General features: G+C 40.4%; 1 protein-coding gene across 1 annotated transcript in view; it reads right to left on the minus strand.

Annotated features, from left to right (window-relative positions):
• The window catches only part of ACSL1 (acyl-CoA synthetase long chain family member 1), a 39,188-nt gene that overhangs the window by 7,582 nt on the left and 16,696 nt on the right, over positions 1 to 14,910 (minus strand). The window contains exons 5-13 of the mRNA XM_075421844.1: positions 13,876 to 13,977; positions 9,969 to 10,068; positions 9,632 to 9,810; positions 7,069 to 7,101; positions 6,838 to 6,889; positions 5,982 to 6,055; positions 4,848 to 4,925; positions 2,369 to 2,503; positions 788 to 922 (exon numbers count right to left, since the gene is read on the minus strand). Coding sequence (XP_075277959.1) covers positions 788 to 922; positions 2,369 to 2,503; positions 4,848 to 4,925; positions 5,982 to 6,055; positions 6,838 to 6,889; positions 7,069 to 7,101; positions 9,632 to 9,810; positions 9,969 to 10,068; positions 13,876 to 13,977 — 888 coding nt within the window. The remainder of the gene's footprint in view (positions 1 to 787; positions 923 to 2,368; positions 2,504 to 4,847; positions 4,926 to 5,981; positions 6,056 to 6,837; positions 6,890 to 7,068; positions 7,102 to 9,631; positions 9,811 to 9,968; positions 10,069 to 13,875; positions 13,978 to 14,910) is intronic.

Genomic DNA, 14,910 nt, shown 5'->3' on the forward strand with positions numbered 1-14,910 from the left:
TCTCCTATTGCAAGCTGGCTATCTTGCAGTGTTTTTAATCTCATTAATGGCTGGAAGAAACAGCATCTCAAACATACAGTATCTACACAAACTATGCTGTAGTGTCGCTGCAATGCACACTCGGCCAAAAGTCTGAAAGAGCTTAAGTCACAGCCTTACAGCAATGACTATTTTTAACTGCCTTCTATCAGCTTCTCATACATCCTGAATGCTATATAAAGCAGCCATAGGGGCACGTTGTACAACCAAGGTTAGGGCCATAGCAAGTGAGTGCCAGATATAACATCAGGCATGACTTACTAGTGACCAACAGCAAGGAGACAGTAGAGGCTAGAGGTGGCACTGAGTCACATTTAGCATTCCTCCTTCAGAAGGACAGTGTTTGCTTTCAAAGTGGTAAGAGAGAAGCACCAGACTGTTTTAGAGAAACCTCCCTAATGCAGTTAGCTGATATTATGAGAACAAAGGGAACTGAAAAATCAAGTGGGAAATAAGACAGTTTTGTTTTTTATCCTGAGTAGCCAGGCAGTCTTTAATCAGTGACGAATACCATACCAACTTGTAACTACTCATATGAAATTCAGTAACTGCAAACTGATGCCTATAAACGAGTAAGTAGATAGGATACAGTGATGCTTCACACTTCCAATATTGAAAACACATGTCAAGCTGCTGTTCTGTGACACAGTAAACACATTTGGTGCTCTGTTCAAGATAATGAGCACAAAACATAAGAGTTCCAATATCCACCATACAAAGACTCTTAGACTCAGGCTTTCAAGCATACCTGTATTTTGCGGAAGATGACTTTATCCCAGAAACTGTTATTTCTAACTATACCACTTCTGAGTTCTGCTTCTTTCCTCTTGGAAGCAAAATCCAGCATCCACCTCTTTAATGAAGTATCTGCCTGTCCAAAAATCTATTAAGAAAAATGACCCGTGGTTAGAAGCCTCACAGTCCACAATTCCCTTTCTTACAGAAGCATGCATAGAGATTCTTAACCGTGACAGACAAATAAATTAAACCTTTATTGGTAAGCATCTTAATTTTGCTAAGAAATACTTATGGATTTTGATTTTGGCCTTAACCTCAATTGAAGAGAAGTCCATCAAAATTAGCACTTAATTCTTGTCTCCCTTCCAACTGTGTGATGCAGGTCCCTTCAGAAATACCAGATATGTGTCTTGCATATACAAGCTTGCTTTTTAGATCACTTTCCAAAGGCTCCTTCTGGTTGCTCTCGGCAAGTGAGAGCAGACTCACCAGCAGACCACAGATCAGTGTATTTGCTTGGGAAGAGACAGACCCCGCAGCTCTTCAGCATCAGCCACAATTAGCCACCCTCCAATTTCCCACTTAACCTCACATGCTAGGTTACTGCAAGGCTAGGTGAGTTCGAAACAGTATCACAGAAGTGTGAAAGCCTCAGGGCACCAGAGCCAACAAGCAACATGACATCCTGAGAGAGTCCCAAGCTTTGGCTCTGTTTTTCAAATTCCAGTACAGAATGTGTAAGCAGAATGAGGGGCTAAGTTTCAAGCACTACAGGCAGGGCTTAGAATTTCCTTCCCACCCAATGCACCAGAGTTGTAGTATTTGTTCCCGAGACCAAAAAGAACCTAGCATCACTTGCTGTTCCTCTAGTCTCATGATTATAGCAGCATCCTAGCTAAGACATCATAGACAGGTCTGTCATTTCTTTAGCAGTTACAGGACTTCTTGTTGTACCCTTCAACTCCTCTGGCTGTACCCTAAGAAGAATCAGGTCATCTACATGCAAAAGGATGATTTAAGATCTTAAGTTCAAGAAGGAATCTACTTCTGCATTCCCATCTCCGATGGCCCTGAGCAGGCAAGCAGCAAGCACAGGAGAGACTGGGGCTGCTGACACACCCTCTCCCCAGCGCTCCGGACTGGCTGGCTTACAGCTCTCCCTGCTAGAACACAAGTTTCCTATACAGCAGCCAGCGTATGTGTCCATGCAAACACCTGACCTTGGTTTGCAAATTCCACTCCATGAGTCAGATGCTAAAAGCATGGCATGCAGATGCTAAGCCTCATGTCCGTGTTGTAGACTGGACTTAAATAACTTGCTCAGAGCAAAACAGTAAGCCATTAATCAAGCTAGAGAGAACTAAGTCTCCTAGTCAGGCTTTTGACTATTAGTATTTGCTGCCTGAAATGTTTTAATACAACCAGTACTACTACTCCCTGCACTTTCAGCTCTTTAAAAAGAGATACACCAATTTGTTAGTGTGCCAATTTAACATCCCAGAGCACAACACTTTCTCCTGCCATGTCAGCACAGACTTCATGAAGTCTCTTCAAACCCTGCACGGGTCTAGATTCACACCTGCAGACTTACCTTGTCAAACATTCTGTTCAACAGTCTTGGTACTACAGGAAACACAGTTGGCTGCAGTGTTTTTAGGTCATCCATAAGTAGTCGGATATCCCCTTGAAAGAATCCTATCCGAGCTCCGTGGCACAGAATCACACACTATTAGAAAAGAATTACAAAGTCTGAAAACACAGCATGTATAGTGTGTTCCAGCTATATGTACATGACAGTCCCAAGCAGAGCTGACAGTGCAGTATCCACCTTAAATCCTCTCAGCTTCCGGACAAGTTCTGCAGCATTCTCAGAATATAAGATGGACTGGAAAGACCAAGCAGCAAGACATACCTGGTGTACACAGGCCAAGGACTTTGACAGAATGAGATCTAGCACAAACGCCCCTATGTGAAAAGGGGCAGCTGGCCGAATAAGGCAATGCCAACAGCTCAGAGGTAGCAAGAGACTGAAAAGCACAATCTTATTTTAAGTATTTATCAGACTTATTTAAAAATACTAGAGCTTTTTTTGTTCCCTGCTATATACTAAGTCAGCACATGCTATGTACTGGTCCAGCAGGGATTTCTGCCTTACACAACTTGCTTTTCATTCTCTTGCACTCTGGTTTTCCTTCCTGTTTTACAAGACTGATGCAAGCAGATTTCTTGTTAGGTGATCAAGATGCTCTTTAGAAGATTCTAGCACAGCCACCGATCATTTTTGCATCACTTCAGACCTACACCAAGGAAGCCAAACTTAATCCTGTTGTGTTCCATATTCTCTATTTACAGACTCTAGAAGCTCCACCCCCCACGCACCTATACACCCTTTTTCTTCCTATTTTGAGTTTTATTTATTCTTTTTACTAACATCCCTACTCTTCTTGTTTCTCCATACCTACTAGTTTTTATTTCATTTGCTTCCTCTGTAACACCTCTTCCTTCATTCCCTGCCACCCATTCTCATCTTTTCTGCATGATATATGCTAAAGTGTCACTTTTCCCCCTTCACCTGTGCTTTGCCATCATCTGCTAAAAAGCTACAAAAGCATGAGTCTAGATGGAGTGAACAGCAACTGACTTTGCTATGTGGGAACACATTTGTCCTGTCAAGTTCACTGACCCTCTCACTTCCTTACGAAGCCAAAAATCAGCAAACATGAACTTTACAGCAGGGGCAAACTCTAAAGACTGCTTCTTACAAAGCCTCTGTTCATATCTACCCCAAACAGTAACAAATATTTTCTCCTTTCTACCAAAGCTGTCCTTGCTTAGTCCGTTTATGTAAATATACAGGTAAACACCTATTTTGTAAAGACCTCAAACAGCGGAGGAATACTGAGATCCAAACCCTTCCTTCTCATTTTATCTTTCAGAACACAAGATCCCATCCAGTTCCTACTGCATGATCAAGAGCAGAGCTGTTACCTACAGAGCTTGTACCTTCTGGTACAAGGCAGGCATCAGTACAATACACTGAAGCATAGCCAGTATCCAGGTTAGCAGAAGAAAAAAAAAAAAGTGTGTTGAAAGCCTAACAGCACCTGTACACCTCTCTTAAGCTCTACTCTCAATCTTCATAACATACATATATACAGATACATATATACATTTTTATGTGTTTATAGAGACACTCTTTTGGTAGGAAGCTCCAGATTCCTAACTGAAATCACAGGACAATTTTTGGCTCTATGTGTCTTTTCACAAGGCTGTTTATTTCCCTTCATGAACTGAGATGTGACTACCTTCAACATACGTATTTGCAATCTTGCCTAAGGGAGAGGTGTTAATTCAACTTCAATAAGTACAGTAATTAAATACCTTTGCCTTTACTGTATATGAGAAGTTTGAGGAAATTGCATCCTTTCAATAATGCATACCGCCTAACTATGGGCTCAGAAGTCCTCATTAAGACTGACAGCGTTCAGACAGCCTGAGCCCCCCTCATCCTCAAAAATGCAGCCTCAGGTTTTGCTATATGGTAAAGCAAGCTATCCAAGAGAACTTCAAAGTTTGCCATTAAATGGCATCAAAAGCCATTTTCACCTCCTGGAAGAAGAAACAAAATCCCTCTCTATTTAATGAAGTTTCTTGGAAGAAATGGTAAGCTTAACAAACTTAGTTTTGTGTAAGCAAGCAGGATGCCACATCATAAAATAAATTTTTAAAGTCTGCAGACTAAAGAATGGCATGGATTTTTCATAGTGCCCTGATTACATTAGAGGGAATTTCTAGGCAGTGTACATGTGTAAGGGATTGCCTCATTCTAGTAAGTCAGTTGCTTATTAACTCTAGCTCTAAGGTTAATGTTTGTACTTTGGCATGAAAACTAATTTAGCACTCACGAGATATTGTTTATGGGATATTGTTTTCCTGAACCTTACACCAAGCTTTCATACACATGTGCAAAAATCAAAAAGGAACAGCGTGTATCACTGGGATTCACGAGACATGCATTCTGTATGAAAAGCCAGCTTCCCAGTGGTTCAGCAGAACAGACAGACAGTTACCTCAACGATTCTCTCAAACATATGAGCCAAGGGCAGGAATGATATCAGAACATCATCAGAAGAAGGCATATATGTTTTCTGAAAGTGTACAAAATGTAAAATTAAATTTAATTCTCACTGATTCTCTACTTTGCCTACATTAAACACAACAATGAAATATAGCGTCTAGACTCTAGAGCGTAGCCCTTGCTTCAGTTTTGTTTGTAATTAAAGAAAGACAATACAGCTTCATTAAGCAAATTACAGCAGTGACTTCTAGCATGAGTAAACACACATTGCAGAAATGAGAATCTGAAAGTAGAGTACAGTGACCAGATTATTACAACTAATCATTCATGATTATGAACAGAAACAAGTTCTGAGAGAAACCACAGAAAGTTACATTATACACACTCAGAGAGAGGGGGAACAAAAAAGGTAACAGTAGTATGACATTAGAGTTTAAAATACACTCTCATCTTAGATCAGAAAGTTTGCTTATCCAATTTACCATCAGGTTGATTATCAAAAGTACCTTACATGATCTAACTGTGAGGCCAGTTGCTTAATTTAGAAAACAATTCTATATGCAGAGTACTTGGTGAAGTAAGTACAACTGTATTTTTAATCACATCAGTATGTGTTAGAACTTAGAACTGTCTTCTTACCTACCCTGCAGACAAACTTTACTTGTCTACTGTAGACTCAAAGTTAACACTGTATCAAATAAAAATACAGAATTATGCCTCTTGCTCATTTATGCAAGGGCTTTAAATTTCTGGAGGGTTGAAATACACTATAGCTTCTCCCATCCTTAGTGGAAAAGGTTAGCCTCCACACAAACCCTCCGATACAGAGCTTGCACTAATGACAACCACTATAAACCCATGGCAGAACGTAATGTAGATCCATGTCAGGAGCTTTAAGATTTTGCTTGGATCAGACCAAACTGTAAGTCTGTCAGGTTCTTGACACTGACAGAAGAAACCAATAAACATTGTCTTCTGGCCTAGCACGGGCAGAGTGCTGTCAAGTTACATTTTCACTTGGATCTTACTAAAACTTAAGCCCAAAGTTAGGGAGATTTCAAATCTGGCTATACTCATTAAATTCTCCCCTTCACGCAAATCCACAACGTTAACCTTTGCGGTTTACCTCTGTAGTTTTCACAAAAGCTGAAGTGTTGCTGACTAAGTTTCGATGTGTGATCATAGCTCCTTTGGGGTTTCCTACGGAAAAAGCACATCAGGATACGACAGTGAAATTTTTAGATCTTAAGTTACCAAGCAGTGGTAAAACTAATCTAATAGCATTTCAATCAGTCCCTTCTTCCGTATTAATGCCTTTGTATATCAAGCAAAGAAAGGCAGAGAACTTGCTAACACACCTTCAAGAATAACTGGTAACAGTTAAGTAGTAAGTTTGTGTTGAAGTCCTCAAATCTCATAAGGAGAGCAAATCCTTAAGAAACTGTCATTGTTTCTTGGATAAGCTTCTCATTCAAAACTCAACACTTCTGTGATGACGCAGCTATCAAACCCAGCCTAATTTCTGTTCTCACATCTGCTTTAAAAATGTAGCTTGTCTTTGTACTCTTCCCTTTTGCTCCCTGCCAGTGCTGGATATTAACTCCCCAGTGTCAAGCACATGACATCTAGATACTAGTCTTTTTTCGTCTTACTGCAAGGTTGCAGAGCTAAGGAATAAGTTTTGCTAATACAGTATAAAAAAAAAGTCTGAAGTCTGGTGCAGATTCCTTATTATAATGGAAATACAGGTTCAGTACTTATTTCCAAGCCCAAAAACGTAACACTTCCACCCTCCAAGACTGCAACTCTGTATTGATCAAAGGGGGCAGGCAGTCAAAGGGAGCCTCAACATAGAACTTCCCCAGCTACCACTTGCCAAAAAGATGCAGCAGCGGGGAAGAGTCTTGAAAAAAGTAGGAGCGCTTCTGAACTAATTTTGCACATACAGGATAATAAGTTCTGCATAATGTAACGAGGTGTACCTGTCGTTCCACTGGTGAAACAGATGACTGCTAGGTCTTCTGGCTTTGGAGGCTATGAGAGTTAAGAAAGTATTAGTATGGTTAAGATAGCAAGGAAAAAGATTTTCTTGGGCAAAACATTGAAATACTAGGGTTACTTTTGAGCTACAGGAGATAGGGAGATTTGCTAGTTTGATCTACAGAATGCTATCCAGTTTCAGATTAAGTAACTCGAGCTAATTTCATACTTACTATAGGTTTTTGCCTGTGCGTTCTTCCCAGCTCCTACAGAAAGGAGAGAAAGTGGAAAGAGACAGTTTAGACATGAGCACGTAACCTTCATTGCTTTAAATTTACCAGACAAACATTACCAAACACCATATTCCATTAGTTAGACTGTCTGTCAGGGCATTTTAACTTACGAAATGGTAACAAAGGATGTTTTAAAGATACATAGAATAACTACCATGTTCTACAAATACAAAAGTGATAACTGATCTAAAACTCATAAGTTCTTTTTCCAGCTAGTAAACCAGAAGTCACTCACTAGAGAGGCTCAAGGTTAAGCAGTGTTATGCCAAGTGACAGCAGGAAATCAATCCTATACCTCACGCAGAAGACGTGTCACTGACAACCACTGAATAGATGAGACAAGATTCACCTCAGTAAGCTGATGTTCAATATCTATGAGCTTTAAAGTTTCAAATCAAGACTTATTACCATCATTCCTATTTAAGACTAGAAATAATACTAGCTTAAGAATTTATGCAAATTAAAATGGACCTTTTGTTAAGCATAGCTTTGGAAGCACCCTTTGAGGGCAGACACATCAAAACTTCAACGTTGCCTTTACATTCCAAGTACACAACAACAGAACTACGCATTCCTTTACTAGCCCTAGACTTCCTTTCGCATAATGTACCTCCTGGAGTCCCCAAAGAGGTTTAAGAAAAAAAGGAATGCCAGGAAACACAGTTAACATTCCCACACCTGTAAGTTTTGAAACAGTGCCATTACACAAAAATTTGCCACTGTGACAACGTAGCTGTCTGCTCAAAATAGCATCTGCATTTCTAATACCACCAGAAGCTCAATACTTCGCTCCAGCCTGTTTAAAGTCTGGTATTTACTGAATATACAGCTCCATTCACTTCTTTTGATCTCCTAGAACAGAACTGCAACATCTCTTCCTGCTGAAGAACACTTATTCACAGCTACTCAGCTCTAAGTAACCACAGCAAACATACAGATCACCAGGCATCAGAAACCAAGCTTATGGCATCCAGGAGATACACAGAGGAGCTGGTCACATAACCCGTAAGGCAGAGCTGAGCACTAGGCTCAAGACAGAAATCCAGAAAACTAGTACTTCATGCCAGAAACAGTCGTTCTGTTCTAACCTATGCTCCCGAGTAGTTCATAGTTGCCTTTTGGGAGACACTAAAGGCCTCTACCTCTAAAAAGGTGACAAAACTTACTCCTGATCACTGAAACGCTATTAGAAATATTTACATTCGCCTAACTTCTAAGATTTAAACAAGAGGCTCTCGGAGCACCTATCGCTGCATTAATCCAAACATGATGTGGTGTTGTTAAGTAAGAGCTACAAAGTACTACTGAAGTCACTTCTTATGCATCTTAACTTCTAACTTAAAGGTAACATTCACCCCCGGTTTTGTTTTTCCATAGCTAGAAGATCCAGTGGAAAGCACCATCTTCTGCCAAAAACTGGAGTTCAAGTCAAGGAAAGAAGCTCATTTTAGCATATCAACTTGCAGCTTGGCCAATCTTTTTCCAAGCTTAACCCAACCCTTTTGCCAGTGAGCTATAGCTCTGTGTAAATCGCTTACTCTGCACAATACTTTTAGCCTCATTTCAATCTGGCAGCGCTGTGAAGGCTTGTTAGCAATGCTACTGTTAATCTTTTCAAAGACATGCTGGCATTTTTATATCTTTACCAGAAGGTGGCCCCGTTAACACAGCAGTTAAGACTGTTGTGAACACAAGTTCAGTGGAAAGAAGCATTTCACAGCAGTTACCAACACCTGCACAAGACAAGCAGACTTATTTGGAGATACTCCGGTCCTAGTGAGCCAAGCCTTCCAGAACTCTACTTGGAACCAGGCTAAACCCGGTTTCATAATCTCACAGTAAAGATGTACTTCATGCAATTTGATCCTGGGACAGAGTTCTCCAAATAATGAGTAAGGTTATGAAATAAACTTGCGTAAGATGTCTATGCAGACAAAACAGCTACAAGCAAAACCAAAACTTGAACATTTGGTAGCTAAGCAAAACGGTTTCTGTTTCAATATCCTGGAAGTCTCATTCCCCTAAGCCATAAGCTTACCCTGGAACAGTTCACTGCCATTTTCCTCCTCCCCAGAAACACTTTGTGGAGTCAGTGTGCAGGGGAAGATGCCATTTTACCCCTCAAGACCACAACCCACCCAGGCTCTTTTTTAAACAGGTGTTTCTGAAGTATTAGTCATAGTATATAATTATCCTATTGCTGCTTCACATGGACAAGCCTTCACACTCAGATCTGCTGTTGGGTCTGGACTGTGTTAACAAGTTCTTGTTCCATCATCTTAGCATATACACACTTTACATTTTGAGCACTGTGCAATACTATCAGCAAGTTGTTTTTCTTCTATTTATTTTTTGTGTAAACTTCAATCCAAGAGATAGTTAAGTATTTTGAAACTAATCCACAACATTTTGTTCACAGTCCTCAAATCTGTTCAACAGATGCTGTATTCTTCCTCCACAAGTAAATGGTATGAAAGCAGTAAAGTAGGTTAAGTGTGCTTACCTCTATTTCTCTCATGCTGAAGACTTCCACGCCACATTTTTTGCCACATTCCACAAGATCCATGCTAAAAGGCTCCATGATAACAATGGTGTTGAGTATTGGAGCCTCCCCCTTTTCCACGGTGGTTAGCAGAAGTCTGGCCTTGTCAGGTTTGTCACAGAAAACCAATGACAAGTCAGCTGGTGAAAGAAAAGGGCATTATCAAAATGACAAGTTGAGTTTAGACTGGATCCATACATACTTCAGCATGTGGTAATGGAAGGTTCTTCTGAAGAAGGCTACCATTCTGCCCTCAGTCAGCTCTGCTTCAGTTGCTGAACTACTGAAAGTGTCCTACCTTTGTTCAAGATGTAGGTAATTGCTTCAGCTCCCAGCGTGTCATAGAGCGGCACCACCACCATGGAGAACGCGTAGCATGCCTGTTCGATGATAACCCACTGCACAAAAAGAAGAGATGCAAGTCACCATGTGTTTGCTGATCATAACAGACCTCCAAGAAAGACTCACTTTTGGATTCTAACAAGGAAATTAATAGGACAGAGCTCATTTGGACAAGTCGTTCTAAAATATAAGTGGCAATTCGTATCACTTGTTTACTTTGAAGACCTACTACAAATTTATCTGTGGAAGGAGGAAAGAAAAAAGAAACAATAAGGAGCTATGGGAAATAACCCAATCGAACAAGGTTCAACTTCACCCCTAAGAATAATTTTAAGTACTTTTGAAAAACAGTTAACAGTAACTGTCTCCCTAGTTTATCTATTAACAGAAAGAGACTTTGAGTAAGAGTACAGTTATTTTTTCCTTACTTTTAGGTTATCAAGGTAGTCAAAGCCTTCACTATTCTAAATTACCACAGTATAGGAATCAGCAAAGGACTTGCTCATGCCTTGGCACACACTAAATATTCTTACCTCTACATTATCTGCATCTCATTTGATGGCCAGACATGCTCTATATGCAGTTAAACTAGAAGTCCTGTGGAAAGCCAGCCCCAGAAAGCTTTTCAGCATTTTCCCTTTAAAGGAATTTAATCTGAACACATCTATAAAATGCAATTACATCCCTCCAAGCTGCAATAATGATTTGCCTGCTAACAAGCGCAGTACTCAAAAACCATAATGGATACTGCAGCCTTGTGTGTGATGCAAGCTGACAGTGCTTTACAGCAAGCCTGATTTCATCCAAAGTACCACTGAGGTAAAATAGTCATGCAACTCTTTCTGGATAGTAGCTATTGGGTATAGTTTGTAAACAACTAGCTACACCAAAACACAGGGTAGTGTGCAACTCCTGAAATGGGAGCCTCCAGACACATGGGGAGGCCGGTGTAACGGGAATATTTCAGTTTTTCCAGTTAAAGAAGAGTGACAAAAATTCTCAGACATGGTACCTTTAGTCAGTTCCAGTAACAAAAAACAACATGCATCTTAAAAGTTACCAGAACTTACAATTCAACCAGGATTGCATTACCAAGGGTGCTTGTTTCCCTTCTCCACCCCCAAACTTTTTCACACTTGCCAGTGTTTTTGCAGGACACTAGCCAGTTACCTCACCCCTCTATGATGACAGGTTTAAACATCATTCTGCTGGTTATTCCGTATAATATCTAACATAGAGGCTGTGTCACAAGGTTGCTGAATCTTCATTTTACAAACTGTTTATTATGAGCAAGTTTCCTACAGCAAGTTCTCTAATAGTTGAGACAGCCTTAAACATGGAATTTTTCTGAAAGCATTTACACAGCAGGCAAGTTGTACACCTCTCATCCAAAAAGGCTTCTTATAAAACTAGTACGAGGCCAGCTAACAGATAACTAGACTTCCATGCACACATTAGACATACTGACAACTCTGAGCAGGCACACCTATACCAGCCATGAAAGGGTCCACTGAATATTTCTTCCTGGATAGCATCCACCTGTATGTGTAACAAGAAGGTAGCTGCATTGCTGTTCAGCAGCCTGAAGTTTAGGAGGTATTTCAATAGAGTGGTCGTCTACTACAGTAGGCTTCCGAAGCTGCACAGCGACCAAAGCTCCCTGTTGAAGCCTCCAACAAACTCCTGCACACCATCATTCTCAGTACCACCACCAGCCTCTATTTTCTGGACTACACAGACATTTTTCTTCCATTTTAGCTTCTAAAGTTAAGAGTATTTAAATGCAGATATCAAACCTTAACACTTGAGTTCTATCTCAAAGCCCAAGCAACTAGTGCTGAATACAGAGAGCAGTCTGAAAGTTTCAATTTGTCTTCTGACATGGCTCTGATCTTCTGTTAAGGGACACTGTATATTACACTGTCCTGTTTTCTCAATCCAAAACACAACTTCCTCGCTTGCAGAAGAGATCATCTGTTTTCCGGTAACTCAAAAGAGAAAGTAAAACTTTTATTTGCAAATCCAAGTTTATTTCTTTTAGTGAACATTTAAGCAAGTAACATGCTAGGGTTTTCCCCGTTAGGGGATTTCCCCAGCAGTTGTTCCCTGAACTGACAAATGTGAATCATTTCACACAAAAAACTTCACATATTCTCCTGTCTGGATCAGCGATTATGTTGGGGATGTCCCAACATCCATGCAACAGTTTTCAGCAGGGAAAAACCCAGACTGAAAATTGCTGGTTTAAACAAGCCTTTCCAGCACTTTCCTGGCCCAACTCAAAGCCTGCTGGAGAAATGCAACTCAAGCACATTTTGTCTCCGTGATCCAAGAGCAGACCACGCTATCGTGCCCTCCTTCAGAAAACTCACTGACCCAGCAGTCAAAGACTTTGCACCCAAAGGTCTATAGAGAAACAGCTCAAACTGGCACAACAATAACATCTGGGTCTCTTTTTGACTTCCAGTTCACAGTGTTATAAGCACAGGAGACTGAACTAAAGAGTCTGTAACACCATGTCATTTAACAGCTTCCTAGTTGGAGCTATCCCAGCCTTTTTTATTATGGAAATAGAACTGTAGCTGTCAGAACCAGAATTCCAGCAGGAAAATCCAAACAGCTCACTACTGCAGATTTAAGAGCCTGGAAAAAACGTTAGGTTTTCTTCTTCATCTGTACAAGGCTAGAGTTAGAGGGATTTTCTTTGTGGTGTGGGCTGGAGAGGAGGAAGGGGGTCAAGGTCACTTGTCACACAGCTCATTTTAATGACAGCAGGGGCTCAGTGACAAACTGAAATCAGAAGAGATCCAACACCAAGCTGTTGTCCAGCACGACCGAGATACCGATACAAGTTCTAACCCTGTCAACACTGTGGATAGCTCTAGATAATGGCCTCCAGCTGGGAGTGTTTAATCAAAAGGGATAGCATATTTTTGACAAAACTCAAGAACTAGTCTCCTGTCTTAATACAGGTTTGGACTGCACTAGCTTAATGCAGCAAGTACCATCTTAAGCTACTAAGCACATAAACACAGGTTAGACAGAAATTCAGTCCTATTAAACAGATTCAGTAAACAAGTCTAGAGAATAAATATTTACTGAATATTTCATATTTTTAGAAACAGCGATCTAGAACCACTTCTGGGTTAAAATGGATAGACACTAGCTAATCAGTCTAAACACCCCTATAGCTGTCTCAGGTTTGTAACATCATTTTGCTTTGTCAGGTGATCTTCTTTAATTATGTCACTTTCTTTAGTCTTTCTGCCCCTTTATTAAACTACAATTAATTTTCAATTTTTGCCTTCTTCAGCAATTCTGCCTCCTAGGATCTTTGTCCCCAGGGCCTCTGGCAGAGACAGAACTATCACCTTTAGCCATCTTCTATTTGTCCAAATATTTAATCCTTAAGTGTTTCTTTGAAGGGTGTAAACACCTCCTTATGACCTCCAACCACTTTCAATTACCTTGTACTCCAATGTCACTTTGAGACAAAGCAAATGATGATTGCATTCACTAAGTACCCCATCAGCTTACCATTAAACAGCCCTCCTCTATAAACTGAAAAGATAAGAGAATGAGTTACGTTCTTCTGGATTACCCAGTTCTCTTCCTGCTCTCCAGCGTTCTGCGTTCAGCTCTGGGAGCAAAAAAAACAATAGAAGACACTAACAGTTGTGTCAATTCTCAGTTTTGGTTCTTAGCTAAAGATGACATGCCTATGGCTTGTGGGTGGCCTTTTCCCAACACCAAATGGACTCTTAGCAGGGTAGCTCAGTACACTGCCAAAAAGCAACAGATGTAAGAGTGGGATGCTTCAGTAACAGCTAGACCACCAATATACACACTGATAGTTAAATTACCTCAGGTCTGTTTTGTGAAAAGATTCCTATATTTTGAACGTGAGATGGTTTGAAGCCCCGGTGGAGTAATGCAGAGCCCACACACTCTGCTCTGTCTGAAGCCTGGAGGGGGAGGGGGGGGGGGGGGAAGGGAGAGAAAACAAAAATTGAGAGCAAGCTCATCAGTGTGTACCCTTTGACATTATTTTACCTTAAGTCTTACAAAAAAGTGGCCATTAACTGGTATGGAAGAGGCAGAGGTTTTCTAGGTTGTTTTGGATGTCCTCTGCAACTTTGATAACCTAAACATTGCAGTGCCATTACACTGCATTGATTGTACATACTACACTTGCACTCACATGCAGCAGAAGAGATGTTTAATCCAGTTGGACTCAAAAATGTTAAGTGTAAGTTTAAATGGTAAGTTCACATACACAGAAAAGGCTGTTTTGTTTTATCTGTATGAAATCCCATAAGTGACTCTGGAATGATTCAGCATTATATTGTTGCTCAGTCACAAGCACTACATATGCCATCCTTCTGCTCCATTCAGTGTCTATGCAAATAGCATTTCTGCCTCCAAAAAGTGGGAGAATAAGGAGGCAAAACCTAGCTAGTCCTAGAAACAGCTTGGGAAGGCAATTTTCCAAATTCTTTCCATATAGCACATGACCTGAATCCATGTTAGTCACATGACTCAAACAGAAAAGCTTTATTAAAGAGAGGTTGCACCTAACAAGAGCCCAGCAAAATCACCTTGGAGAAACCGAGGTCTGCTACATACAAAAGGTGTTTAATGACCTCAACAGTATACAATAGGCAAGGCTTATGCAAATTTGAAGCCAATAACTGATTAAATTAGGAATGAGCTAAAAGTGCACAGCTGCTAAAGATTTGCATAAAGATAAGTTTTAGCAATCATGAAGGAGAATCCTACTAGTTAGAAGCATCTCTGTTAACACCCTATACAACCACCTTTCAGCACTATGGAGACAAGTTGTCAAGAAGCACAAGTAACATCTGGAGACAGGACTTTTCCTAGTGTAAAATGAGCCT

Source organism: Opisthocomus hoazin, chromosome 5 (genome assembly GCF_030867145.1).
Source record: "Opisthocomus hoazin isolate bOpiHoa1 chromosome 5, bOpiHoa1.hap1, whole genome shotgun sequence".
In the NCBI taxonomy this organism is placed as follows: domain Eukaryota; kingdom Metazoa; phylum Chordata; class Aves; order Opisthocomiformes; family Opisthocomidae; genus Opisthocomus; species Opisthocomus hoazin.